The 27,946-nt window shown below is 37.4% G+C and overlaps 1 protein-coding gene across 1 annotated transcript in view; it reads right to left on the reverse strand.

Moving 5' to 3' along the window:
* Window positions 1-11,031: 11,031 nt before the first annotated feature.
* Window positions 11,032-27,946, reverse strand: part of LOC124612820 (peptidyl-prolyl cis-trans isomerase B-like) — a 56,436-nt gene continuing 39,521 nt past the window's right edge. The window contains exons 2-5 of the mRNA XM_047141240.1: window positions 20,088-20,292; window positions 15,206-15,325; window positions 13,358-13,440; window positions 11,032-13,263 (exon numbers count right to left, since the gene is read on the reverse strand). Of these exons, the coding sequence (XP_046997196.1) occupies window positions 13,117-13,263; window positions 13,358-13,440; window positions 15,206-15,325; window positions 20,088-20,292 (555 nt within the window). The 3' untranslated portion in view covers window positions 11,032-13,116. The remainder of the gene's footprint in view (window positions 13,264-13,357; window positions 13,441-15,205; window positions 15,326-20,087; window positions 20,293-27,946) is intronic.

Genomic DNA, 27,946 nt, shown 5'->3' on the forward strand with positions numbered 1-27,946 from the left:
TGGTACAATGGAAACTATTCTTTGCATTGCAGCTCATAGTGATTTGCAAAGTATAGATACAGTTGTAGAATAGAAGGAATTGCCCAGAAGAAATGATTTCAGATTAGACTTACATTTGCTTTGCTACTTTTCAGACATTGTGGGCTATCAGGCAAATGCTCAGAGAATTTTGTGGCTGCATTGTGAACTCCTTTAGAAGCCACTGACATCTGTAGTAATGAGTAATGATGGTAACATTATTTTCCAGTAAGTAGATGATGATAACATTATTTTCCAGTAAGTAGATGATGATGATGGTCGGTTTCTTGGGCACTCAACTGCACCTGTACAAAGTCCCAATTTTTACACAGTCCAATTTTTACACAATCCACTCTAGCCATTGTCACAAATGACGATGATGATGATGATGAAATAATGAGGACAACACAAACACCCAGTCCCCGGGCAGAGAAAATCCCCAACCCGGCCGAGAATTGAACCCAGGACCCCGTGGTCCAGAGACAGCAACGCTATCCACTAGGCCACGAGCTGTGGACCAATAAGTTGATGGAAATAAAATGTGTGACTGACAAAGTGTTTTCAAATGTGCATTAAAACTGTTTCTCATCTACAACTCCTTCCATAACCTAGAGGAATCGTAGAGCAGAAATAAGTAGTCAATGCAGACTTCTAAAGCAATATGATAGTGTCTGTGGAACATTTGACTAGTCCCTAATAACTCCCCCGGCAATCCTCAAATGTGAACAAATGATCCCTACAGTTTTTCTTGTGCCAGAGTCGGGAGTATTGCAGGTAAGTACTATAATTTACAGTCTTCCAACAGAACTGTATTCTTACTCATTTCATCTATTTCCCTTGGCAGTCTTGACCACTTCCTTGCATTTAATGAGCCAAGATTATTCATCCAACAGTTCTAAAATATTCATAATACCAGTGCCAGTGTTTTACCTGGCCATGACATCAAATGTTGACAATAAAATGTACTGATAACTTAAGTACAGACCATAGCAAAAAAGTATTGTACGACATAATCATAAGTAATGGCTCAATCAGTGTGTTTAGAGAGAAATTATGGGAAGAATGCTGGGGAGAAGTTTGTAAAGCATTGAGTGTTGATGGTAAATTTAGCTCTTTGTTAAACATATTTCTGCAGCATGTTGAGTCTTATCTTCATGTAAAACAAATATGGGTACAGTTTAATAGAAGTAAGGGTGGATGGATAACCTGAGATTAAAGTATCTTTTGTCAGGAAGAGAGAGCTCTAACTAATTCAGAGCTTAAGCTCCATTAGCATAAGTATTGTCAAATACTCAAATCTGCTGTTTAAAAAAGCAAAAGTCATGCACTATGCTCAAACGACCAAGTGGAGTCTGAAACCTGTTTGGTCAAATTGAAACAGCTAATAGTGGGTCTACACCAGTTATATTGAGGTAGGCAACCAATTGTTGGAAATGTGTTATGGATTACATAGCGTACACCACATAACAAGAGTGCATCTCTTGTTCAAAGTGACAACCACCAGTCTCAATGTATGCCTGGCAACAGCACATGGAGTTATGCCACACTCTACCAAAGATCCCTGTTGCCTGTTATAATAGGAGACAGGCAGGTTGAATCCTAGCAAGCAGGTCTTCATCTGTTTCTAGGGGGATTTCATACACCAACATCTTGATGAAACCCAGAGGGAAAAGTCCAGAGGCATGAGATCTGGCAATCATACTAGCCATGGGACAGGACTTCCTCTTTCAATACAATGATGTGATGGGGTTATGTGGACACTCAGGTGCTCTTGGTCATTAACACTGAAGTGGTCTGGTGCACCATCATGTTGAAATCACATCCGAGGGGTACAATCGTCAAAAACTGTGGCAGCTCCTCTCACAGGAATGCCAGATAACGTGGACCAGTTAAATGGGAAGGCAGCAAATAAGGCCCTATTAGGTGATCTTGGACAATGTTTGCCTCTATGTTGACCGAGAATCATTTCTGGTGACCACTGATGTGGATGGCATGGGGATTGTTCTCATTCCAGACATTACTGTTGTGGCTGCTGAAAACATCAGGAGTGAATGAGGCCTCATCTGTAAACTATAAAGACTGTATGAAGTTTGGTGCTACAGTACTGTGGGGGATAATCCATTGAGAGAAGTGAACATGGGTCAAAACCCAATTGTCTCACTGCTCACACAGGTTTCACCAGTAGTCTCCACACTACACCCTTCAAAGTGTGCGTTTTACAGGCAAGCTGACAGTTGGTTATTGCTGCATTGTCAGACATGTAATCCAACACCATCTCCTCAAAGACTGGTGTTCGTACATGTCTTTGGCGGGAACCTTGGCCAGCTCTCTGTGGCATGAACAAACCTGACTCTCATAAGGTGGCATCCACAGAGGTAAAATTCTTTCAGTTAGGATGATGCCAGTTGGGAATGCATCCTCTGTACATTCATGTTGCTTTAAGGGCACTACATCATGCTGCACTGTACATTAAATGCATGTCCATTTTTGACTATGCATTATGCTCTGTACACAGTAACACCCATCACCAAGGACACATCACATCACAAGCTGTCTTGTGCAATGGACACTGTGGATGGTAGTGTGTGTGTGGCACAGGCTAATTTGTTGGTGTGATGCATGTGATCATTACATGATACTTGCACTATGAGTAAGTGGGAACAGTATATCTGGTGGTCAGGGTTGTACGCTGTTTATTACCTGCTGGCTGTTCCAACATACAACACACACCCGGGATGTTTGTGACAGTGTGGCAGAACTCCATGAGCCATTGTGATAACATGCATTAAGACTGGCAGCCATCACTTTGAATGATTATTATGAGCTACACTGTTGTTATGCAGTGTACGCTGTGTATGTCTATAGCACAATAAATATACATTTCTGACCATTGCTTCGCTATCTCAATATAATCAGATGTAATCTCACTGCCACCTATTTCAATTTGACCTGAAAGGTTTGAGACACCCTGTATTATACTCCAAGAATAAGGCAAAAGCTATTTGAAAAAGTTCTTGCAGAATGCTGACACTTTTAAATTATTTTCCTGACAGTGGCAGCAAATATTGCACTCATTACAGATGACCAAATACAGATGCATTAGATTTGCTTGTACGCATGGCATGTGCTGCTAACAAAAATTAGTTTTGAAAGCATAGTCCCCAAGACAATTAGAAAATTAATCAGGTCACAAAAAAGTAGTAATTCTGCTGGTCATGATGATGTTTCAAGTAGAATATTGAAATATTGTCCTGACTTTATAGGGTTACCTGTAAGTTAATATTTGTAATGATTAGGTGACTAAGCATATTGTCTGACAGTCTTAAATATTATGTAGTAGCATACATCTACAAAACTGTACATATGAAACCACCTCTGATTACAGACATCTCACTCTTTCCAGAATTGTCTGAATTAGTGATCTATGATATAATGACAACTTTCTTGCATGGGCGGAGTCTTACCTTCATAACAGAGAGCTGAGGGTCTAATTAATAGACTGTTTCACAGACATGAAACTAACCTCAGAATGAGGGTACGTAAACAGTAGGTGCAGTGACTTTAAAAAGAATTTAAAAAAATGCAGTGTTTGCTGACAATTTATATTGAACAGAAATTGCCTACAATGAAGAAACTACGAAAGAAAATTTGCAAGGAAGACAGGTGAGGGAGGTGGTTTGGTATGCTGCATTAATAATACTAATAATAATAATAATAATTACAACATTAGCTGAAGATTAAGAGATAGACGCAGGACAGCAGAGAGTGAAGAGCTTCCTATTTATATCTGTTCTGATACACTTACACCAAAGAGGAAGATGTATTTGGCAAAAATAAAGACACAAAAGAGTTCACAGCCAAGATATTTTTATCCTAATTTAGTCATTTCCTGGTTTTTTCATTGTCGGAATTCTTCTCATCCTGCCCTACACGTTCTCTTCACACCTCTTCATTTGGTTCTGAAAACTAGTGTTTCTGTCACCTTTTATCTATCTGTATGTCTGCTGCAGTACAGTCAGTAGAAGTCTCTTATTGTGTACACAGGAGTATTGTTTCACGATAAATGTTAATGTGCTCATGGTGATACTAAGCTTAGCAACAGTCTAATAGAAGAAGAACAGCAGCTATTTAAAATAACTTAAGAAGCATAAAGTTCTTTTTCAGAGTTGTGTCTTTCCTGTTAATTTTGTTATGATAAATTAGCTTGAGTAAGCACAAACATTTTAGGTGGTAAATTATTAATGCTGTTTTTAACAGGTGCTTCATGTTGTTGATGTATTTATGACTTGTCTGATATTCCTAAAGGTTCTTGTTAACTGTGGAACCTACAAAACATGATGAGTGAATTAATACAGTGTTTTATGTATTTGTTACATAACTGTGAGAGTAACTGTATACTATTCTGTCTTGTTATGATTTCAAAGTGGTACAAAGATTGCCAATTTGCTTTAAATTTTCAGAAATATAAAACGGTATAGTTCACAAAACTAAAACACCTAGAATCCAATGATTAAAATATAAGAGAGAACTGATATCTGTTCACTCTTATAAAAAACCTGAGAGTAGCAATTTATAGGGATATGAAATGGAACAATCACATATGCTTAGTCATAGATAAAACAGATGGCAGACTTCAATTCATTGGTAAAATACTAAGGAAATGCATCAGGTTGCAAAGCAGATTGCTTACAAAACACTTGTGCGGTGCATCCTAGAATATTGCTCAAGTGTGTGGGACCTGTGCCAAATAAGATTAATGAGGGATACTGAATGTATACAGTGATGGACAGCATAAATGACCACAGATTTGTTTGACCCACTGGGCAGTGTCACAGAGATGCTGAAGAAACTGAAATGGCAGACACTTAAAGATAGACACAAAGTACCCCAGTAAAGCCTGGTGAAAGTTTCAAGAACCAGCTTTAAGTAATGAACATAGGAATGTCCTACAATCCCCTATGTACTGCTGTCATAGGGACTAGAAGGACAAGGTTAGATTAACCACAGCACAAGCAGAGACATTTAAGCAATTGTTCTTCCCTCACTCCATACATGAATGGAATGGGAAGAAGACCTAGTAGCTCATACAATGTGAAGTAACCTCTGCCAAATCATTTCACAGTGGTTTGCAGAATATGGATGTAGATATAATAGAAACAACCATATGGGGACATATAAGATGTAACAAAAAAGTACTGTCAGCCTGGCAGGACACATTTTTGACACGAAGAAGAACAATATGTATTATGGGCATGCATCTGGAGACACTTTTTTTCCATGTTGGAACTCATTTTTTACTACTCTCTATAGTGCATTAATTATGGCAGACACACCAGAGCAGAGCAAATCAGGTATTAAGTTTATTTCCAACAATACTCACATGCATTTTTAATGGCTGTATGATTTTGACTGACTAGTCATTACCAATAGCCCATAAACATTTCTTGACCAATGGCCACACCAAAGCATGCTTGGAGTTGACATTTCTGTGAGGCTCCTATTAGAGGATACTCACTGATGCAGTCTGTTAATAACATGGCAAGTATAAAGAACAAACCAGTATAGGGTCTACCACATTAAACTCTTTCTTACATGTTCAAAATGGACTCTCTTAGGATTGATGTATGGCTCAACCCATCATCACATTGAACGCCATCTCCACTGATGTATCCCAGGAGTATTGTGCATGGTTTCACAGCTTTCAACAATATGGGCATGAAGACATACCTGTTCTGATGCATTAGAGCTTTCAAGTACACTGACAAATAAAAGTCTATGGATTTAGGCCCAAGGGATATCGAGGTAAGGTAATCGGTTCACCGCTTTCTAGCCCTCTATCACAGAATTGGATATTCAGAAAGTAATGAGTATTAACACTGAAACAAGGAGCAGATCCATTTTGCATGAAGTACATACCTGTAGCACTCCTGCTAGCAGAAACAGACTATTCCTTAATGGAGCAGTGCAACTTCATGGCTGGAAGAATATGGGACCGTAAAATACAGACACCAACAATGATGGGCCAAACATTGACAGAGAGTCTTCATTGATGACTTGATTTAACAGCTGCAAGGGGATTCACATCAGCCCTTGCATGGTGAGTGACACAGTTTGTAATCTGACCACATTTAACAAAAATCTCATCTATAAACAGCACAGCTGCACAAAATAAGGGTTGACACATTTCTGAATAAACCATTCCTCACACTGTACCTGTGGAGAAAAATCAGTTGCTGATATTGCCTGTACACCCTGTAAATGGTATGGATGTATTAAGCTACCATGTAACACTCACCATATAGTCCTGTAGTAACATTACTTGCTGTCACATTTACCTTACACTGACATTGTTATAGGGTTGTCATCAGTTGCACGAGGAATTGCCTCCTCCATTTGTGGTGTCCTCCCCGTAGACCCGTCTATTTCCAAGTAACAGATTTAACTATTCCACACTTCTTAAACTGACAATCAATTGTTTCAAACATTCTCTCTGGAGTACCTTGTTTCCAAGATTCTCTTTGTTAATGTAAACACTGTGTGGCACAGCAAGGAGCACATGATAATCCATACACCAAGTGGTCATTGCTAACTCTGCATTTGTGTACACTTTCACCGCAAGAAACCAAGTCTATGATGCATACCAGTAAACTGTTATGTGTTTGCAAGGTTTGTAATGATCTTTTCAAAAGTCAGTGCTAATGTATGTTGTCTACAGATCCAATGAAAATAAATAAATGAATACATGTAACTAAGGCAAATATTACAGTTACATGCTGACCAGATCCATGAAGATCACTTAAAAAGTCATTGCTACACATAAGTAAGGTAATGGCATGTGTTTCATGACAGTATTAGATTTCATCAAATGGAAGACAAAGCACTGGCAGTGAATCTAAGAGTTACAATTTAACCATGTGTAACCAGGATGACATTTTGAACATTTCATGTAAGAATGTGCTGTGAAAAACTGTAGGAAATGAGTTCCAAAATAGTAATTAAGTGTTTCTGGACCCATTTGCCCATGAACATATTTTATTTTTCTATATCTGTTGGGAAGGCAGTGAGACAGGGTTGTAGCCTATCCCCGATGTTATTCGATCTGTATGTTGAGCAAGCAGTAAAGGAAACAAAAGAAAAATTCAGAGTAGGTATTAAAATCCATGGAGAAGAAATAAAAACTTTGAGGTTAGCCGATGACATTGTAATTCTGTCAGAGACAGCAAAGGACCTGGAAGAGCAGTTGAATGGAATGGACAGTGTCTTGAAAGGAGGATATAAGATGAACATCAACAAAAGCAAAACGAGGATAATGGAATGTTGTTGAATTAAATCGGACAATGCTGAGGGAATTAGATTAGGATATGAGACACTTAAAGCAGTAAAGGAGTTTTGCTATTTGGGGAGAAAAATAACTGATGATGGTCGAAGTAGAGAGGATATAAAATGTAGACTGGCAATTGCAAGGGAAGCGTTTCTGAAGAAGAGAAATTTGTTAACATCGAGTGTAGATTTAAGTGGCAGGAAGTAGTTTCTGAAAGTATTTTTATAGAGTGTAGCCATGTATGGAAGTGAAACATGGACGATAAATAGTTTGGACAAGAAGAGAATAGAAGCTTTCGAAATATGGTGCTACAGAAGAATGCTGAAGATTAGATGGGTAGATCACATAACTAATGAGGAGGTATTGAATAGAATTGGGGAGAAGAGGAGTTTGTGGCACAACTTGACAAGAAGAAGGGACCGGTTGGTAGGACATGTTCTGAGGATCAACGGATCACAAATTTAGCATTGGAGGGCAGTGTGGAGGGTAAAAATCGTAGAGGGAGACCAAGAGATGAATACACTAAGCAGATTCAGAAGGATGTAGGTTGCAGTGAGTACTGGGAGATGAAGAAGCTTGCACAGGATAGAGTAGCATGGAGAGCTGCATCAAGCCAGCCTCAGGACTGAAGACCACAACAACAACAACATGTGGAAAGTATCCCAAATATTTGGCTGTACATTTCTGTTAAACCCTGAAAATGTTGTAGAGTGATTTAATGTGAGACATATAAGCAAAGCATTACTTACCTATCGGAGGTGAAACTCCCAGTACAGCAGATAAATACACCTGAATGTAAATAAAGATAGTATTCCTAATACTTGTGACCACGTGTTCAGTCTGAAATGTAGGTACGACAAGGTAGTTGAGGGTGTTTAGGATGGTAGAGGGATGAGAGTGTGTGCCAAGTCACTCAGAAGCCAATTTAAGAGTGACTGACCTTGTCAGAGGAGGAAAGGTGACTGTGGGGGAAACTTGTTGTTTATTTCTATGTGTCTATCAAAGAATGATCCTTTTTAAAAATACAAAATTGGTGATTTGTCATTCAATTGGTATCAAAATGGCACAGTATGCACACTAGACACGGACAGCATATGGATGCGCTACATAATTTTGTTTTTATGTATCCATTCTGCAGTAGTACCCAGTACCCATCTCTAATGACTTGACCGTCAACAGAATGTTAGACTCTAATCTTGCAGTATGCCAATATCAAAAGCTATATTTTATGATTTTAACTGAATTCTGCAACATCAGGAAAGTATTTTCTTTTTTACATTAAAAGTCATAGTAATTACATTATCCAAATCCTTTCTGCAAATAGTTCCTTTCTGCTGTGTTTTCATCACTTCACTGAAACTCTTCAGTTGCACTTCGATGAAGGACAAAGTAAGAACATACAACACAGCAATGTCTCTTTTTGGAAACAAGGCCTTCTAAGAATTACATGAGTTAACAATCATTGTTTCTAGCAAAAGTTTAGCGTTTTGTCAAATGATATCTCATTTATGACTGTTGCAAGTCTGCTGATCATAATTACCTGTTACACAGTATTGTTTGTTTAGTGACCTGGGCTTCTGTAATCTTTACTTCTCATCTCTTTATTTTAAAATAATTTTTATTCAGTTCCAACAGTTTAAGCTGGGTTGCTTCACTTGTTAGTATGCTAATGCTCTTCTTGTTCTTGGCCTTCTGCTTTGTACACAGTTATTTAATTGTGGAAATAATTATTTCTATTATAGTACTGTGTGTCCAGCTGATAACTTGTAAGGCAAGAAATAAGATTAAATTAGATACATTTCTCGTTCAGTGGTCCCACAGCTATGGTATGTCTGAAATATTTAGTAGTAAGTGGGTTGTCAGAAGGTAAATGAGAAAATTTCTTTGAAAACTTTGCACCCTACTAAATGTGATGTATGTCAAGGTATAGCTCATAATATATAGAATAGAATCACTTGTCAGGTAGTTTTGAGCCATAGTTTTTTTCTTTGAACATAAAACCCTGATGCAACCATTACTAGCATAGAGACCAAAACAGGACTCAACAAAATGTCCCTCTGTTACATACAATAATGTGATGACCATTGCAGTGATGATGACACGCCTAATGTTGTCAGAGATGGACTTGGTCCAAAATAGAACTTTTGATATTAATTTTTGTCTGTTAAATTTAGCTAGAATAACCACAAAAAGTTTAAAGCAGTTAAAGAGAAGTTAATTATTAATGCAGTTCGAACAGCTGCTTCAATTTTTTAACACATCCCCCAATTCCTTCCACATCCCTAAAGGTTCTCCTTCAGAGTGGGATTTACAAAACAAAATGGGTGGCTAGATGGATGAAGAAATTTAATCTATAGCATACTTTTCTTTAGATGTCAGTGATTGTTCTTGATGAGATGTGCAAAAATACAAATGCCCTATAGATTACAAATATTTATGGATGTATTTTTTTTGGACACTGCATAGTGTTGATGTAATTTAGTAGAGATGAGGCAGTATTGCTGACTAATGCTAACCTTCAGGAGGTGAAATATTTTGTACTTCAGAGAGACACACACATAAAGGTAGAAGCAATGAAATTATCACAGCTTTCAAAACTATTAGTTCCTTCCTCAGGGAGGTAAATGGGGTTGAGTTGGAGAGATTAAAAAGGAAAGGCAGGTCACTCAGATCCCATTCTATCTTTCTCTTCTACCCAAGAGAAGAGCTAACAGCTCTTAAAGCTAGAATAATATAATCATTGTTACTTTTATGTGCATGTATCAGCAGTACTACACATTTTGCCACCAAAAGGTAACAACTAGCCAGGGATTCTGTCTCACATTTGTTAGTTTTCTTGACTGAATTTTCCTTTGTTAATGTAATTTCTCCATCAAATGTCTGACGAGGCCAGAACCTACATGTATGATGACATGGGCACAAATGTGACAAGTTCATTCATTCACACATCGTATTCCATAAATCTCATCATGAAGGAGAGTCTTCAGAAGTATGGGATGACTTGAGTTATAAATGGCAGAGCCAGCCATGGAAGGCTACTTCTGTAAAACAGACTAACAACCAATTTCAAGTGAAGATAATCTACTCACATTGATAATTATGGAATTACATTATTACTATATACCTTAGCATTTATATAACTGAACACAAAAAACTATTAGCTGTCTTTGTACTGGGACAGTTAAAAATCTGTCTAATAGCAGCATTGATGTTAAATGTAATTTACCTCCCTCAGCCCAAAAGTAAGAGTGGTTAACACTTTTCGATTGTATGGAGATTAATGTGAACACTGACGTTAACTGGAATTTACCTCCCAAGGCTCAAATATAAGTTAGCCATCTAGCATTGTGTTTCTGCCAGGATGTAATGTTCTATGAGACTAAATATTGAGGTTTCTACTCATTCAACACACCCTAGATTGCAAATTTATTAAAAATGTAGAGTTATGAACTCTCCCTCTCCCTCCCCCCCTCCCCCCCCCCCCCTCTCTCTCTCTCTCTCTCTCTCTCTCTCTCTCTCTCTCTCTGTCTGTCTCCAAACAACTAGTTTGTGATACATAACTAGCAGAAATCACTGTTGGTCCATTTGTAGAATACTGATGGCTTTAAACTATATTTTAAGGAAGTCAAAATGTAGGTTGAAGGCATAATTTTGTTTAAGTATGACATTATGGGAACAGGAACAATCACAAATTTTCTTGTCATCAAATTGTGCATTACTTTAATGCAAATCATTTTAATATACACATTTACATGTTGTAGAAATAGTATAAAAACTCATATCCTAAGAGGGTTTGTTAACTTGCTGGAAGACTGGTGGAATGGAATTTCTGGTGGAACTGGAGATAAATAGAACTAAATATCACATTTTCATTTACATACCTAATTACAAAGGAAAAATATTTTAATTTTGTGTGTTATAAACACATTATTAAATCATAGTTTAAAGCTCTGATTGCTACAAAAATCATTTATATAGGTTTGTGTCACAATGTATCAAATTAAAACTGAAGGATGTTCTTAATCACAAAAAGTCTTGAGAAAACTTTTAACTATCAAAAACTCTATCCTTGCTTTTCATAAAAATTTGTCACTGATAAGTCCGATTCTACAGAAATTACTAAGTGTGGAAATAATTATTCTGCTGTATGATACTTTTACTTTTATGTGCCTATTATTTGTTTTGTACAGGCATCTAAGTCACAGTCTGAATATTTATATAAGATTCACTCTTACTTTTCTTCCTCTCTTTGGAATTTCCTTGGGCTCATATTCAGAAAATGTCTTAGAACCATATTAATAAGCAAATGTAAAATGAATTGGATAAATGAAAACTTAAATTAGCTTTCTCTGCCTTGTTTCACTGAAAAATTGCAGTCTTTTTCCTTCTGAGCATCTGCTTCTCAACACATATCAGTTTGTTAGTAACAACTTCCTTAATTTTCAGAGTTAGTGATTATATATGAAAACATTATTCAATTATATTGTTGGTACTGTTTAAAAATAAACAATACACTATTTTAAGGAAGCATGTTCATCTGAACAGATTGTGAATAATTTACAAGCCTGTAAGAAATTATCTTCAAGATGGTTTTTAGATGCAAAGTTTTCTCAAGAAAGAAAATAATATATTATGAAAGTCATTGCACAAATAAAAAATACAACAGCTTAGAATACATCTGTAAAAGAAATTAAATCTTCCTTCAAAAACTATTATAAAACAAGAGCAATCCAATCATACTGTTCCAAACATCTTGCCATGATTATTATCACTTGTTTCCATGAAAGTGAAAGTGAAAAACTATTTGCTTTTGTATGCAGAGCTCTACAAAACATGCTCCTAACTTTTTTTGCAACCTATGTTTCCTAAATATTTAAACGTTCAGTTTTTTTATCATCCAGTGGAAAAAAGACAGAATAGAAAACGAGAAGAACAGAGGCACTGCAGATGCTTTGATCCATGCCCAGAGACTGCAGCATGCAAAAGAAATCATAGACTTGCATTAAATAAAGTTTGACATTAAATAATGTTTATGTGTGTAAACCATTATCTAAAAATCCAGAAATGATTTTGTATGTGTGGATGTGTGGAAACTAGTAAATGTATGTCTGGCACATTTTGTTTTTCATTTGTTCAGTTGAAACTCACTAGCTTGTGTCCACATTCACAGTTAAAGCAACTTTTGCAAACCAAAACATTGCGTATTTTGTGTATGCAATTTAGAGGTTCAGAAGCGAAGAAAGAGGAATGTACGAAAATTTATATGAGGGTCATTTCTACTGTTTTTAAGTATTATATTTTCTAGATATATGCTTATAAATTATTAATGACTGAAATATGTAACAAATGAATTTTGCAAATGATTCATTGTCTCAAAAATTTACAGAAGACGAATGTAGAATCAGAAAAGAATTTTCAGGCAACTATAAGAAGCTAACAATACTTATACCATGGAATTCTAGAAATTTATAAGTGTAGGAACAATTATTAAAAATGACATCACAGTTGCTTACAAGCCTTGGAAACATGCAGAACAACATGCAGCTATTTGGTGACTAGTTTGTGCAAGGAGTTTTGATACTGCATGTAGATGTATACTGAAGCAGTTATACATGGAAATCACTCTGCATCCTGAACTAACACACAATCTGCAATATAGTTCACAGCCACTCAGATACAGAAATATAGCATTATAACATTCAATGCACATCTAAAGATCAATTTCTAAAGGTGGTATCAACCATCTATGCAGTGTGTAGGAATGCTGATATTTATAATTACTCATAAAGATCATCAGTAATAGTAAATGGCTCAGGTGTGTCTATGGTGCCTGATTCTTTGATTGTAACTGGCTTCAGTGGACGGTCATTCGAATCAGTAGGAACGTGTTCTATCATGTGAACAACATTTTGACCAGTGACAACCTGAAAGAAGAAAACAATTATTATTTTTATATATTCTGCTTCTTGTTTCACATACCAAGGTGTCACAAATTTCAGAATGATGTCAGTAACTCACTTTGCCAAATATGGTGTGATGTCCATCAAGCCAGGGTGTTGGAACAGTTGTTATGAAGAATTGACAACCATTTGTATTTTTACCTGAGGAAGTGACAAAATAAGATAATTAGTTGAGCTTCTGTAAGGGTCATACTAAAAGTCGTGAGCAGCCCATTGTTATGAATATTATTGTTTTATGGGCAAACTATACATAGCAAGTTCCTGATCATCTGGGTAATGTTTAAATATGAACAGTATGGCAAATTTTGAAAGAATTAAATAAGTGTGAAGTGTTCTGTTATAAGTAGAATGAGTATTTTAGTTTAGAACAGACTATTATACATGTGATTCATGATGAATATGATGCAGGATGCGACTGTCAAACACCCCTGAAATAGTTTTCCATTTTGTTCCCTTTCATCTTCAGGTCAATGCAGGGGCTCTGAACTTGCAACAAGTCCGTAACTGATTTTCTGTCTATATGTTTGCCTAACCCTTTCCTTAAGGCTTAAAGGTTGATAATTTCCAACACATTGTTTCTGGAAAGTAATGTGTAAGTACTGTACTGGGCTTTCAAATGCGACACACAGCATGTTTTGTAAATACAGTACATATAAATTTCTTTTGAATATGTGTATGTTGTGTATTATTCATACTGTTCAGGTACCTGTGCAGCCTTGGGTCTGCAAGACCTGGATAGCTGGAAGCTTTCTGTACATAATCTTTTACAGACTTTTCTGTCAGCTTTCTCCATTTGTATGTATGGCTTTTCATTATTTTTTGTGAAAAGAGAAATATCGGTAAGCAAAGGACATTCATCAATAATTGTCAAAATACAAAGATTTAAATGGTAGGAAGAATAACACCAAAGGTTTCTTGTACTTTGTTTCAGATATCTGGGGATTTTCAGCATCCTGCTTGATACCTGTCACTGAACTGCTATAGACTTTTGCAACAGACTGCAAAACTCCAGTTTTAATCCTAGAGAGGGATGCATAATCCATAGGGAAACGACTTTTTACTCTGGTATTGAGGTTGTGATTTTACAGTTAATCTAAATTCACTCTCGTTATGAACCACAAATATCGTTAGGTGGTACATGAAGTGTTACAAAAATTTAAGAATCCCTAGGTCCCAAAAACGGTTTTTGCAATATGTTCCATTATCAACTTCATACTATAATCTTGCTGCATGCCTCAGTAGAACAGATGTTTTTTGAACTTAATTGCATTACCTCAGAAGATTGTGCCATAGGACAGTATTGAGGGAAAGTATGCTAACAATCTGCCAGTCCAAAGGTCAACTCAATGAGAAAGATTTCTAAGCACAAAGCAGGCAGAACTGAACTTTTAAGTTAACTTATTCATGTAATGGTGCCCCCTCTATTTATTATCCATCTGCATGCTTAGGAACTTTGAATAAGGAGTCTCACTGAGAGAAAGAAAGACTGATCAGTACCTGCTGGATAGCCATGCATGTTAAGGTGCTGCTTCTGGGATGAGGAAATGCACTGGCCGCAGACCTAATCTGCTTGGCAGATTAACGACAAGGATCGGTGTGCTGCCAGACTGGATGTGGTTTGTAGGCAGTTTCCCACATCTCAGGCTGGTACCCAAGTTCCACTTCAGTTACATAATTCATAATCATTTCAAAAACGTTTGCTCACTTTCACATGAATAACTCTGCATGAAGACAGTTGGGTTACATATATTCCATCCTTGGTGGTAACAGGGTGGTGACAGGAAGGGCATCCAGTCACCCCTTAAGTTAACCGTGCCAAATCCATTACTAACCATGCTGACTCTGCACCAATGTTGGACAAAGGCAAAAGAAAAAGAAGACAGTGCTGATTAGTGAGAGTACTTACCTGCATTAGCCATACTAATAAATCCTGGCCCACTGTGTGTCAACTCAAAGCCTTCATCATCAAAATATTTTCCATAAATACTTGTTGATCCAGTACCATCATGGTTTACTATGTCACCACCTGGAAAGACAATTTTTGTACTGACATTAAAGACATTAGTGTCATAGTTCTCTACAATGGCAATAATGTTTCAAACTGAGTAAATCCTCTGCAAATATTTTATTTGTACTTGTATTTATTTGCAATAATGTGATGGTGGTGGTGGTGGTGGTATGTTCTACAGCCTTTAAGATCTCCTTGTTAGGATCTGTAGAACAAAATGTATATCTAATCTAATCTAATCTTAGGGCACTCAATGAACTTAGTGGATTGAACAGTCATCATTCACCAGCCGTCTTCATGTTGCAATGTTCAATGGATACCTGCCTAAAACACATTAACTAGTCTTATTATAAATTTTTGTGTTATATATGCTTCAAGGCATGTTAAACCATGTTAAAAAGTAATTGATAATATTCATAGATAAAGAAGGTGATGCTAAGAACAGATGAAAAATAAAACAGCATTATAAATTAATGCCACTACCTTCTCTCTCTCTCTCTCTCTCTCTCTCTCTCTCTCTCTCTCTCTCTCTCTCTCTCTCTCTCTCTCTCTCTTTCTCTCTCTCTCTCTCTCTCTCTCAACAGCTTAGGAGGGGAGCCTGAGTGACCAAAATGTTTTAACACTTCAACATACATCTCGTCATCAGATAAAACTGGTGGTAAATGCTCAACGTATCTTATGGCTGCCCTCTTATAAGCAAATAAAATACACATAGTTAAAATATGATGTGTAAGCAGGGGTAATTTTCAAGCATTACACAATGGTGGGTCCTCTTCTCAAAAAATGTAGCTATCAGCCAGGGAAAAATGTCCTCATTGTTTTCTGAATCCACTACTTTTGTCTCTGTGATTGGGAGGACATGAATCACTGTCGAGTGCAGAGCTTTATTGGTTGTGGCTTGCTGTTTATTATTTACTGCCAATCATTCAAACTGACAAAACTTATACAGAAAATTGTTGTTTCACACTGCCTGTGATTTTTATGTTTGGGTGGGCTTATCATGCTCTTTTTTCCTCCATACATTTGCATTTTTGTGTATCAATAAAAATAAAAGTTTCTCTCCTCATTAATGATCAACAGTAATGGATAAGTGTCTCAAATAAATATTTGAAGAACATACCCCATTCATTCAAATACCAAGTTTCGCAGATCCAATCATGAGGGAAAATCCTAAGGCTTTCAGGATCAGTCAAAACAATTCTTTCCACAGAGAGCAGCATGACAACTAGCTTCTCTACACTACATTATCAATAACAGACAGCCTACATTATTTAATGAAGATTTACACAGCCAAAACTGCTACTCATGCTTTAAAAACAATGCTTATAATCCCCACAATCCTCCAAATATGACATGCCACACCACTGTGTGTGTGTGTGTGTGTGTGTGTGTGTGTGTGTGTGTGTGTTTATGAGGACTGTCTGCTGAAATTCAGGAAATGCAAATAATGTAAGAAATAATGGTAACCATTCACCCTCTAGTTGAAAGGTGTTGAGCAGCTGATATGCAAATAAAAAAGACTGGGTAGGAACATTGCACCACCATACTCTCACTTATGAAGTGACAAGCACAGAGTTCAGGATACAGGTAATCAGAGATTAAGGCTAGGAGGATGGTGACATCAAAGGCTGTATTTTTAGGACAGTTCCCATCTATGTAATTAAGAGAAACTGACATTGTGGGAAGGATCCAGGTGGCAGCTATTGAAATCGAGCATGCTGTGCATGGCTGCCTGTTCTGTCACTGATTGGCCAACTCTCCTCTTGGCCACAGCTTGGTTGTGGCCATTCATATGAGTGGTCATTATCACATAAAAGACAGTGCAGAAGATGGAGCAGAGCTGGCATATGACATGACTGCTTCCACAGATGGCCCTGCCTCTGATAGGATAGGATATGCCTGTGGTGGGACATAACTGGCAAATGCTGTGGGGATGCACATAACAGGTCTTGCATCTGTGAATTTCACGGGATATAACCTATGTGGTAAAGGATTGAGATTAGGTGTGGTATAAGGATGTACCAGGAAATTTATATGATGAGTGGGCACTGGAATACCATTGTGAAAGAGGTGGCACGTCCTTTATTTTACTAAATAACAACTCTTTGTTTCCTACTTGTTTTTTCCAAAATAAGCTTCATGTTAGCTATGTGCAGGAACTGGCTGTGTTATATTGCTAGTGTTTGGGTGGTCTCTTTTCCATTAGTTATAGAAAACTGAAACATGTACAGATTTCTGGCTTTACTTAATGTACATAATTTGTGATTCCATTCTAAGTACAAGAAAGTACTAACCAATAAATTGTAAATAAATCTATGAGGAAATTTTAATGATATGGATATAAAGAGAGCAAAATACAAAACTTTGTTGAGAGTATTCAATGGGAAGATAAAGTGTACAAAATATTTTATTATTTGGAGATTGCAGTATATTAATCAATAACAATGAACAATTCAGAAATGCCAAAAATAATTCAATAAGCAGAAAAGGAACAGTGTACTACTTTTGTCCTCCTACTCTCTCTCTCTCTCTCTCTCTCCAACATCTTCCCCTTGATTTTGTCTCCCCTCCTCCTCACAGTAGATGGATCCCTCACAACCTGCCATCCGAGTGGCCCTCCTTTCGTAACCTTTTCCAGCTTTCTCCTCATTCCGCAGGGAGGAAAGAGGAACATGAAATTCTGCTATGTTTTATACACAACAGAAAGGAATATTAATTATATGAAATACTGTATACATAGTTCTTGACTTCAGTGTCTATTTTATGACTTGCCAACTGCCCTTCCTTTAACAATGTTAGGAAAATCTCTTGGGGACTTGAATCTTCTTCGTTGCATTTTATCAAATGGCTCTGAGCACTATCGGACTTAACATCTGAGGTCATCAGTCCCCTAGAACTTAGAACTACTTAAACCTAACTAACACACATCCACGCCCAAGGCAGGATTCGAACCTGCGACCATAGCGGTCGCATGGTTCCAGACTGAAGCGCCTAGAGCCGCTCGGCCACACTGGCCCGCTGTATTTTATCATTTGCTGTATTCGCCCATCTGATTGGCATAGCCTCCTTCACATTCTGACAGACTAAATCATACACTACCTATTTTGTGTGTTCAAGCTGGAACTACTATCAGTTCCACTATCTTATCTTGAAAATTGATGTATAAATTCAAATCACTTTGACAGTAGGGAATATTAGATTTTAATTGTTCATAAATATCAGAATATCAAAAATCACCAAGGTATAATAGATATGCATTGTTGATCATTCATTCCATCATATAGTATGTTCAATAAAGCCACCATGAAGGAGAGCCTTCAAACATGTGGAGCAAGTCTAGTTATATGTCAACAGACAGAAGCAGATGCTGGAGGGAGCTTCTGTAAAGTATACTAGTAACACATTATGACTAATATGAACCCACTCACGTTGAGAAAACAACCCCTTCCTGTCCTGTAGTAAAATTTTGCAGTGTTTAAACAGCGAAAAAATTTTGTGGACTTGGTCCTCCTACAAAATACCATCAATATAGTTATATATTTTACTATATTTGTATTAAAAGATTTAGAGTTCCTTCATAAAATTTGCTTGCAATTTACTGGCCAGTATTTTCTTGTAATTTGTATGCAACCACAGTTTCACATGTGCAGGTAAATAAACTAAATTATAAAGCTGTTTATAGTTAAAGATTTACGTTTGCTACATATAACAGTAGAAAGACTATCAGAAAGCAGACAGTACATCATAGCCAGTTTTCAAATGGATTGTCAGTTTATCCTTAACACAGATAAATTTAATGTAATGTGCATAAAAATGAATAAGGCCAATTATTAGTCATTTACACTACTGACAATTAATTACTGAAGCAGTAGGTAAAAAATAAAGCTGTCATCAAACCAAGTTCAGCTCAAACACCACAGTATTGCCTTACACTGTGTTCTGAGCTGATTTACCCAGGGACCTACAGTATTAATTTGGACTTTGAACCAGTGTGTGACATAAAAATTATGCGAGAAATTAAACATGAGAGTGCTGGAACGACAATCTGTCACTTCACCACTAAGCCTCACTGTAGTAAACAGAATATCAGGGAGTAGCTTTCTGGAATAACCTTCAGGGGAATGACCACATAAAACTATTTGTAGGAGAAGGAGAAGATATTGCTAGGATTCACTGGAAGAAACCTAAATAATGTAAATCAGCCACAAAATAAGTTGTTTACAACACCGTCATGAGACCACTCTATAGTACATTATTTGTCAGTTTAGGAGCCTTACCAGGACAGATTAATAGTGAAGCTCCAAAGAAGTGTGGCACATATGTCACGGGATTATTTAGCGAGGGCACCATGAAGATTTTCATGAAAGTCCCATGGTAGATACTACAAGAGAGATGTGCATCACAGAGAGGATAACACAGAAATACTGAGAGCATATGTTCCAAACAGGGTCAAGCAACATATTTCTTCCTTCATACATTACCTGCAAAATGACCAGAAAAATCTGAGCACATATGAATGGGTAATGACTGTTGTTCTTCCCCCATTCATTTTGTGACTGGAACAGGAAAGTAGGGAAATCACAATGGTATCAAAAGTGCACACCACCATATACTGCAACATAACTTGTGAAGTACATGTGGAGAATGTACCAAACAGTACTTTGTGTTATTGGAATGAATATGTCTTTAATGTCAAAAATTATAAGAAAATAATGATCACTATAAACAAGATGGGGAAACAAACATTCAGGATAAAATTATCACATTTAGTAGAAATTACCTTGAATCATAAACTTCCTAATCACTCTGTGGAATCCTGAGCCAGCATACGTTTTACCATCAACTCCTTTTGTGGCAATAGTAACAAAATTTTTTACTGTCTTTGGTGCAATGCCTCCAAAGAGCCCAATTACTATTCTTCCAAGATCTTCATCTCCATGAGTTATATCAAAGTATACTTGATGTGTTACTTTGTAGTCTTTTGCCTGCAAGTTACACAAATGGTTGATAAATTTTAGTTACAAAATGGACATAGATATCCACATGCATACTTCTAGGAACAGTATAACAAATTATTCACATCCTTCAGGTCAAGTAAACACTGCAGCTAGGTAAGGTTTTTTATCATAAAAAAATAGACGTACAATGACCAATATGTAAGGTTATTTTCTGTGACTTCTTCAGATTATTTATTCACTTCACTTGCAAACAAAATAATAGAATAATAAGTAACAGTGTAATAAATCATCGTAAATTATTACTAAGGATAGGAATATATTAGAGAAGAAAACTAGCATTAAGTGCTTTGCAATATCAATATCTTTCTGTCTAGCTGTTACCTTTTTTGTATTGACATCCAAAATTAACTGTAGATATTGATTATCATCACTATGTTTTTTTTTCCAATTTGGGCTCTTTTATAGTGTTTCTATGTATGTTATATAGGCGCTGCCCTGACTCGAAGCACCTCTAATAACATTCCCACACTATACATTAATGGCAAGGTAAACCAACAATTGTTTATATCAAATTTTACTAAGAACAGTCCTAAAGAGAAGATACGTTAATGGCAAGGTAAACCAACAACTGTTTATATCAAATTTTACTAAGAACAGTCCTAAAGAGAAGACCTTTTTTGTATTGACATCCAAAATTAACTGTAGATATTGATTATCATCACTATGTTTTTTTTCCAATTTGGGCTCTTTTATAGTGTTTCTATGTATGTCATATAGGCGCTGCCCTGACTCGAAGCACCTCTAATAACATTCCCACACTATACGTTAATGGCAAGGTAAACCAACAACTGTTTATATCAAATTTTACTAAGAACAGTCCTAAAGAGAAGATACGTTAATGGCAAGGTAAACCAACAACTGTTTATATCAAATTTTACTAAGAACAGTACTAAAGAGAAGACCTTTTTTGTATTGACATCCAAAATTAACTGTAGATATTGATTATCATCACTATGTTTTTTTTCCAATTTGGGCTCTTTTATAGTGTTTCTATGTATGTTATATAGGCGCTGCCCTGACTCGAAGCACCTCTAATAACATTCCCACACTATACGTTAATGGCAAGGTAAACCAACAACTGTTTATATCAAATTTTACTAAGAACAGTCCTAAAGAGAAGATCTAGTGTTTTACGAGGGCTATTCAGAAAACAGGGAACGTTTCTGTCTGATGCCGCTAGGCACACGCCAATCACTTATATATTGGTATGTGCATGCTCAGCAGCTCAGTCGGCATCCATCCATGACAGCAGGAATGTTTCTCCACATCTAGTTATTTCAATATTTGAATTTGAAATATGTGCTGCAATCAAAAATCCCACCAGTTGTGAGGTGAGGTCTGTGATACAGTTTTGTTGGCAAAAAACCTAAAACCTACAGAAATTTATCGTGAACTGGGCAAAGTGTGTGGAAAAAATGTAATGAGTGAATGTTCCGTCCAGAAATGGTACATCCAGTTTAAAAATGGCTGAACCAACGTCTGTGATGAAGAGAAGAGTGGATTCCCGAGCATTGTGACTGACGATCTTGTCACTAAAGTTGATGAAACGAATCGTGAAAACTGTTGCTTCACAATAAAAGCTTTTCCTTTCTTTCCCACAAGTTTCATGGACTTTGTTGTTTCAAATTGTCACTCAAAAGCTAGGCTGCCACAAATTTTGTGCACGATGGGTGCCCAAAACGCTTACAGAGCCCCATAAAGCACCGTGAATGGGGGCTATGTTGACGTTTCTGGAGGCCTACCACAAACATGGTGATTCATTACTGGATCGAATCGTAACCGGTTACGAGACTTGGGCAAAACACGTCAATCGTGAGACTAAATTACAGTCCATGGAATGGGGGCACACAAGATCTCCCCAAAAACCAACAAATAAAACCAACAAATTGTTTGCAAACATTGTCAGCAAGGAAGCTGATAGTGACTGTATTTTGGGATAGGCAAGGTGTGCTTCTTATTGATTTCTCAAACGTGGAGCAACCATAAATTCTGCCTGGTACTGTCAAACTTTACACAGCCTTAGAAGAGCAGGTCAAAACAAAGGCCGAGGAAAGCTGATGTCAAAAATTTTGTTTTTGCACAACAATGTCTGACCCCACATGGCAAACTGCACTAAAGAACTCCTTAATTTATTCAAATGGGAAATTTTCCCTCATCTGCCCTACAGCCCTGATCTTGCACCAAGCAACTTCCACTTGTTTCCCAAGATGAAGACCATAAAGGGACAGGTGCCAAAGTTTTTAATTTCAAATAAGTTTTGAACCATTAAAGCTATATTAGAGGTAATGATATATTGGTAGTCTCTCTCCACTTAGATGAATTTAGTGACAAGTGGCTTATTAATTAAAAAGTAAAACTATTTTGCAACATAATTAATCACCAAGATATGGGCATCAACTTGGTTTTTCAAAACAGAACAATGGTATTTTTGCACCCAAATGGCACACTGTATGAAAGATTGTGATGTAACTCTTTTGGTTGCTCAACAAGCAATTACAGATTAAAAATATTTGGAATATAAGGGTTTTTGAGCTGTTGTTGTGGCTGTTTGAATGGCATGCCACCTGCAGGTTTACTTTAATTTCCATGGAGACTGCACTGCTGAGGGAAATGATACTCAATGTTTACATCTCATGGAGATGCTCACCCTGTCCTATAAAGTCTCTTCATTTCTGCATGACTACTGTGACATCCTTACTGCAGCCAAGGCACAACTTCCTCTATAAATTTTAAGCTTTACATCCCCTGTCAAATACACACACACACACACACACACACACACACACACACACACACAAACCTTGCAGTCAAAATATATTTTCTTTCTAATTTGAATCAATACCTTTTCATTATTTATCAGATTTACCAATCATATCTTTGGCATTTTTCTACACTACTACATTCTCTTTCTGTCTGCACTATTTATGACCTTTTTTTCAATTTCTAACACTTTTGTTATTAACATACCTCTATTTTTCAGAAAAGCGTTTCTTACTGTTGCCAGTCTGCATCATACATCCTTTTTACTCCTGACATCATCAGTTATTTTGCTGCCCAAATGGCAAAGCTTGTCTACAACTTTCACTGCCTTATTTTCCCCTCAGCCTCTCCTGATCTATTATGATTAACCACCACTATTCTTGTTTTACTTTTCTTGGTGTTTATCTTGTAACCTGTTTTCAAGATACTAATCATTCCGTTCAACTGATTTGCAAGTCCATTGCTATCTCTAACAGAATTACAGTGTCATTTGGCAAACCTTGAATATTTCATATATTCCTGACATTGTCAGTGGATGATCTGCAAAACTTCACAAGCCAAGTTCACTAAAAAAGCATTTTATTGGATGACTGTGTTGGACAGAGCTATGCTGTCATAAGTGGATCTCATGCATAATATTACAAGATTCCAAATTACTCTGTAGTTCCCTCCACAGCTTGCTTTATGTGCACATTGAATAACATCAGGGATAGGCTACAACCTTGCCTCATTTGCTTTTCAACTAGTGCTTCTGTTTCATGTCCTTCGACTCTTAGAACTACGATCTGTATAAGTTGTAGTTAATCCTTCAGTTCCCATGTTTTATCACTGACAACTTCAGAATTTCAAAAAGTGTCTTCCACTCAATTTTATCATGAGCTTTTTAACCACAGTGTTTTCTTCATCAATCTGTCATCCTGGTTAAGTCACAGTATCAGTATTACTTAGTGTATCTTACATTTCTCCAGAACACAAACTGAAATCCCTATGGTCAGTTTCTACTGTTTGTTTCTTTATTACCTAGATAATCTGTGCCACTATTTGCCCACAACTTATTAAACTGGTTCAGTTAAACTCACGTCTTCCAGTGTCTGTCTTCTTTGGTATTGGGATTGGTACATTCTTCTTGAAGCTGAAGGTATTTTGCTCGTCTAATATTTTCTGCGTGCCAGGTGTAACAGATTGGTCATAACTGGTTCGCCCAAAGATGTGTTAAAACTTCCTTGGTATGAGTTCCACATCATTCGGAAAGAATCATGTAATCTGCTGTTTCAGCCTTTTCACTAAAACCATTTCTCAGACTTTGCTTGCACTACTGTGTTACACAGTCAAAGCAGCACTAATTCAGGGAGAGTATTTCATGCACAGATCATAAATGCAATGAACTCACTCATATATCTGCTGAGATAAAATATGTTAAAGAAATTATGTCACTGAGTTGTAAAGACTAATTCGTTCATGAAGGCCATGAAGGATTCTGCACTTTTTGTGGAATCCATTTAACTAAAAATCCAAAATATTTTGGACTAACAATTAGAAACTAACCTGAAGCCCTCAGCTACTAACCAGCCAAAAACCACACAATAATACAGAAGTACTGACTGAGCAAAAATGGGTATTAAATACCACGAGCGTCATCCACACATATAAAACCCTCATCTGCTCCGCGCTTAGCTAACCCATTGTGTCGTGGACTTCTACTCCTCCCGCTCCTGACAATATGTGCACTCCACCTCACTTTCCATATTTGACTACCTCCTCCCTCTTGTGCCCTTCACCTACTCATAAATTTATCACACCACATCGAACACCTAGTGGACCTTGGCTTCTCGTACATCTCCCATAGTCTTCAGTCCCAAAACCTTGTAATCTCCTACATGCTTGAGAATGCTGGCTTACACCTCAACACATTTCATGTTCTTTTCCAATGAAATTTCAATCCTGATTTCGTTTCAGACAACACATTCATCCCTAAAATCTACTCTCCTTTCCAACCACAATCGACGCTATGCACACCACCCAATTCCAAATGAAAAAAATAATGAAGTCCTTCATCTTGTTATAAACATGGTTGCCTTTTTTAACTTCCTAAATTATTTTATGTTATGATTATAAGTTATGTAATTAAAGGATTGAAGAGTGGCAATTTGGCTGCTGCCAATACAGCCACCCCTTCCACCCCTCAAAAGTGAGAACGTAAATAATAATTGCATATAAGAAGAATAAAAAATCGTGTGCAACTAGTTCCTGAGAAAAAGCTGAAATATTGAACCTGAAGATTATACAAGAATTGTGCAGGAACTTTTTTAACATCAATTATTAACATCTTTAGGAGAACCAACCAGGATAAAACTATTCCAACTGTTATACAGAATGTATCACACAGGCAAAATACCTTCACATTTCAAGCAGAATGTAAAAATTCCAGAACAAAGAAAGACATGTGCTGGTAGGTGAGAGTATTTACAGACTGCACACATTGTAAATATTGAATGTGTAATCCACAAACGGAAAATCTTAAGACAAAAGTATCGAATGCAGAATTGGCCACTAGATGTCTCTAGAGGTGGACCCACTTGAATAAATGGAGATTGTAAATACAGATATTGAGTCATGAGTACAGAAGCAGTCATAGCAGTATCGGTCGGTCAGGTGCGCTCAGTCACTTCAAACGTGGACCATTAATTGGTTGTCACCTGACTAACAAATCCATCAGAGTCATTTCCGCTCTTGTAAAGTGGCCCAAATCAACTGTTGGTGGCGTGATTGTGAAGTGGAAATTCAAAGGAGCAATGATAGCTAAATCAAAGCCAGGCAGACCTCACGTACTGACAAGACAAGTGCCGTCAAGCACTGTGGAGGGTGGCTGTAAATAAATCACATGAAAGAACCACTTGTGAGTTCCAAAGTGCTACCAACAGTCCGGCTACCACAATGACTGCGTAGGGTGTTAAAAAGAATGGGGTAAAGTGGATGAGCAGCATCTCATAAGCCACACATTTCTATATTCGATGCTAAGCGATGCTTCAGGTGGTGTTAAGAGAGATGCCAATGCACAATGGAAGACTGGAAACTAGTGATTTGAAATGATGTATCACACTATACACTGTGGCCATCCAGTGGAGTGGTATGGGCTTGGCGAACACCTGGAGAATGTTACCTGCCATCATGTGTGGGCCAACAATGAAGTATGGAGGGGATGGTGTTACAGTTTGGAGATGTTTTCTTGGTTGGGATGTGATCTCCTTATTGCAGAAGATTATAAACAAGTTTTTACAGCAAAGTGTGCTGTGTACAGTAGGTCTATCGAAACAGTTCCGAGATTGTTTGTATCACCATGACAGTGCACCCTGTCATAAAACAATATATGTGAGTCAAGAGTTTGTGGACAATATCATTCCTCAAATGGAGTGGCCTACCCTGAGTCCTGACCTCTACCCACTGGAACACCTTTGGGATGAGTTACAAAGTCGACTTCACTCTGGGCTCCAGAATCCAACACCACTGCCTTCTCTGGTCCCTACACCGGAGGAAGAATGGACTAGCATTCCTCCCGTGAGACACCTCATTAAAATGTCATGGCCGGCCGCATTGGGCGAGCGGTTCTAGGCGCTTCAGTCCGGAACCACGCTGCTGCTAAGGTCGGAGGTTCGAATCCTGCCTCAGGCATGGATGTGTGTGATGTCCTGAGGTTAGTTTGGTTTAAGTAGATTTAAGTCTAGGGAACTGATGACCTAAGATGCTAAGTCCCATAGTGTTTAGAGCCATTTGAACCAATTTTTGAGTGTCACGAGCAGAATTCAGGCCGTCATAAAGTCGAAGGGTGGACGGATGCTATAATAAGTATTTCGATACTTTTGATTAGGTAGTGTTCGTAATATAGATGCAGAGGTATGTAGGAATTTCGAGACTGTTCTTTTCCTGCGAGCAGTGCCGCTGAGCTAAACACGAGTTGTTACCTGATGGTGGAGCATGTTGTAATTGCAGTATTACATTTTAGTAAATGTGACCTTGCATTTGTTTATTTATTTACAGGTTAAACGTAAAGTCACGAAGGCAGCCTATAAAATCTGTTTTTCGCATACTTGAAACAACATTCAAATATCTCACCTCACTGTTATACAGGCAGTGGCGGATACATATGGGGGGCGCTCCCCCCCCCCCTCCCCCTTGCTAGGCCGCCCGCATTGCTATCAGCGCCGCCCCCACCAGACAGCCCGCACGCTATTCCTTCGTTTCTTTCGTCAGTCGACTCGACTGAATCGAGTTATCGAGTAGTTTTACTTTCCTATGTAGCACGCGCGTCAGCGTCATCGTATTTTATCCGTTTCCGTCTGGCAGATAGATACTAACACATACCTACGAGAAAAGTCGCGGCCATTCTAGTGATCTCGATATGTTATTCTGTCTGGCATTTGTTTGAGAAAAGTCGCAAATAACTATTGTTTTCTTGTACAGAGAACCTTCGATACGTAGCCGAATAGGAAGCTAGTTTATATACAGAAGCAGAAATATTAAGACTAAAGAATGAACAAGTAAAAAGTCGTAGTTGTAGCAAGTGTGAAGATTGTGAGAGTGATCAGTTGATTGTGAAGTATTAAGAACAGTAATTGATTCTAATTTCTCAGTAAGAATATCGTTACAAGTCTCGTAACAATATTTTTACTAATGAAGTAACAATAGTTTCCCATACCTAACTCGTATTACGAGTTGTGCGTGTGTCTCCGGTAATAGTGACTTTACAGAAGATTCCTAAAAACGCATTGTTACTATATAGGCCCTCTATCAAATGCACTAGAAAGCAACGGAATCGACAATAAAAGTTCCACACACATAAATTGCCGGATGACGTTATCATCGG

The sequence above is a fragment of the Schistocerca americana genome, chromosome 4 (genome assembly GCF_021461395.2).
Source record: "Schistocerca americana isolate TAMUIC-IGC-003095 chromosome 4, iqSchAmer2.1, whole genome shotgun sequence".
NCBI lineage: Eukaryota > Metazoa > Arthropoda > Insecta > Orthoptera > Acrididae > Schistocerca > Schistocerca americana.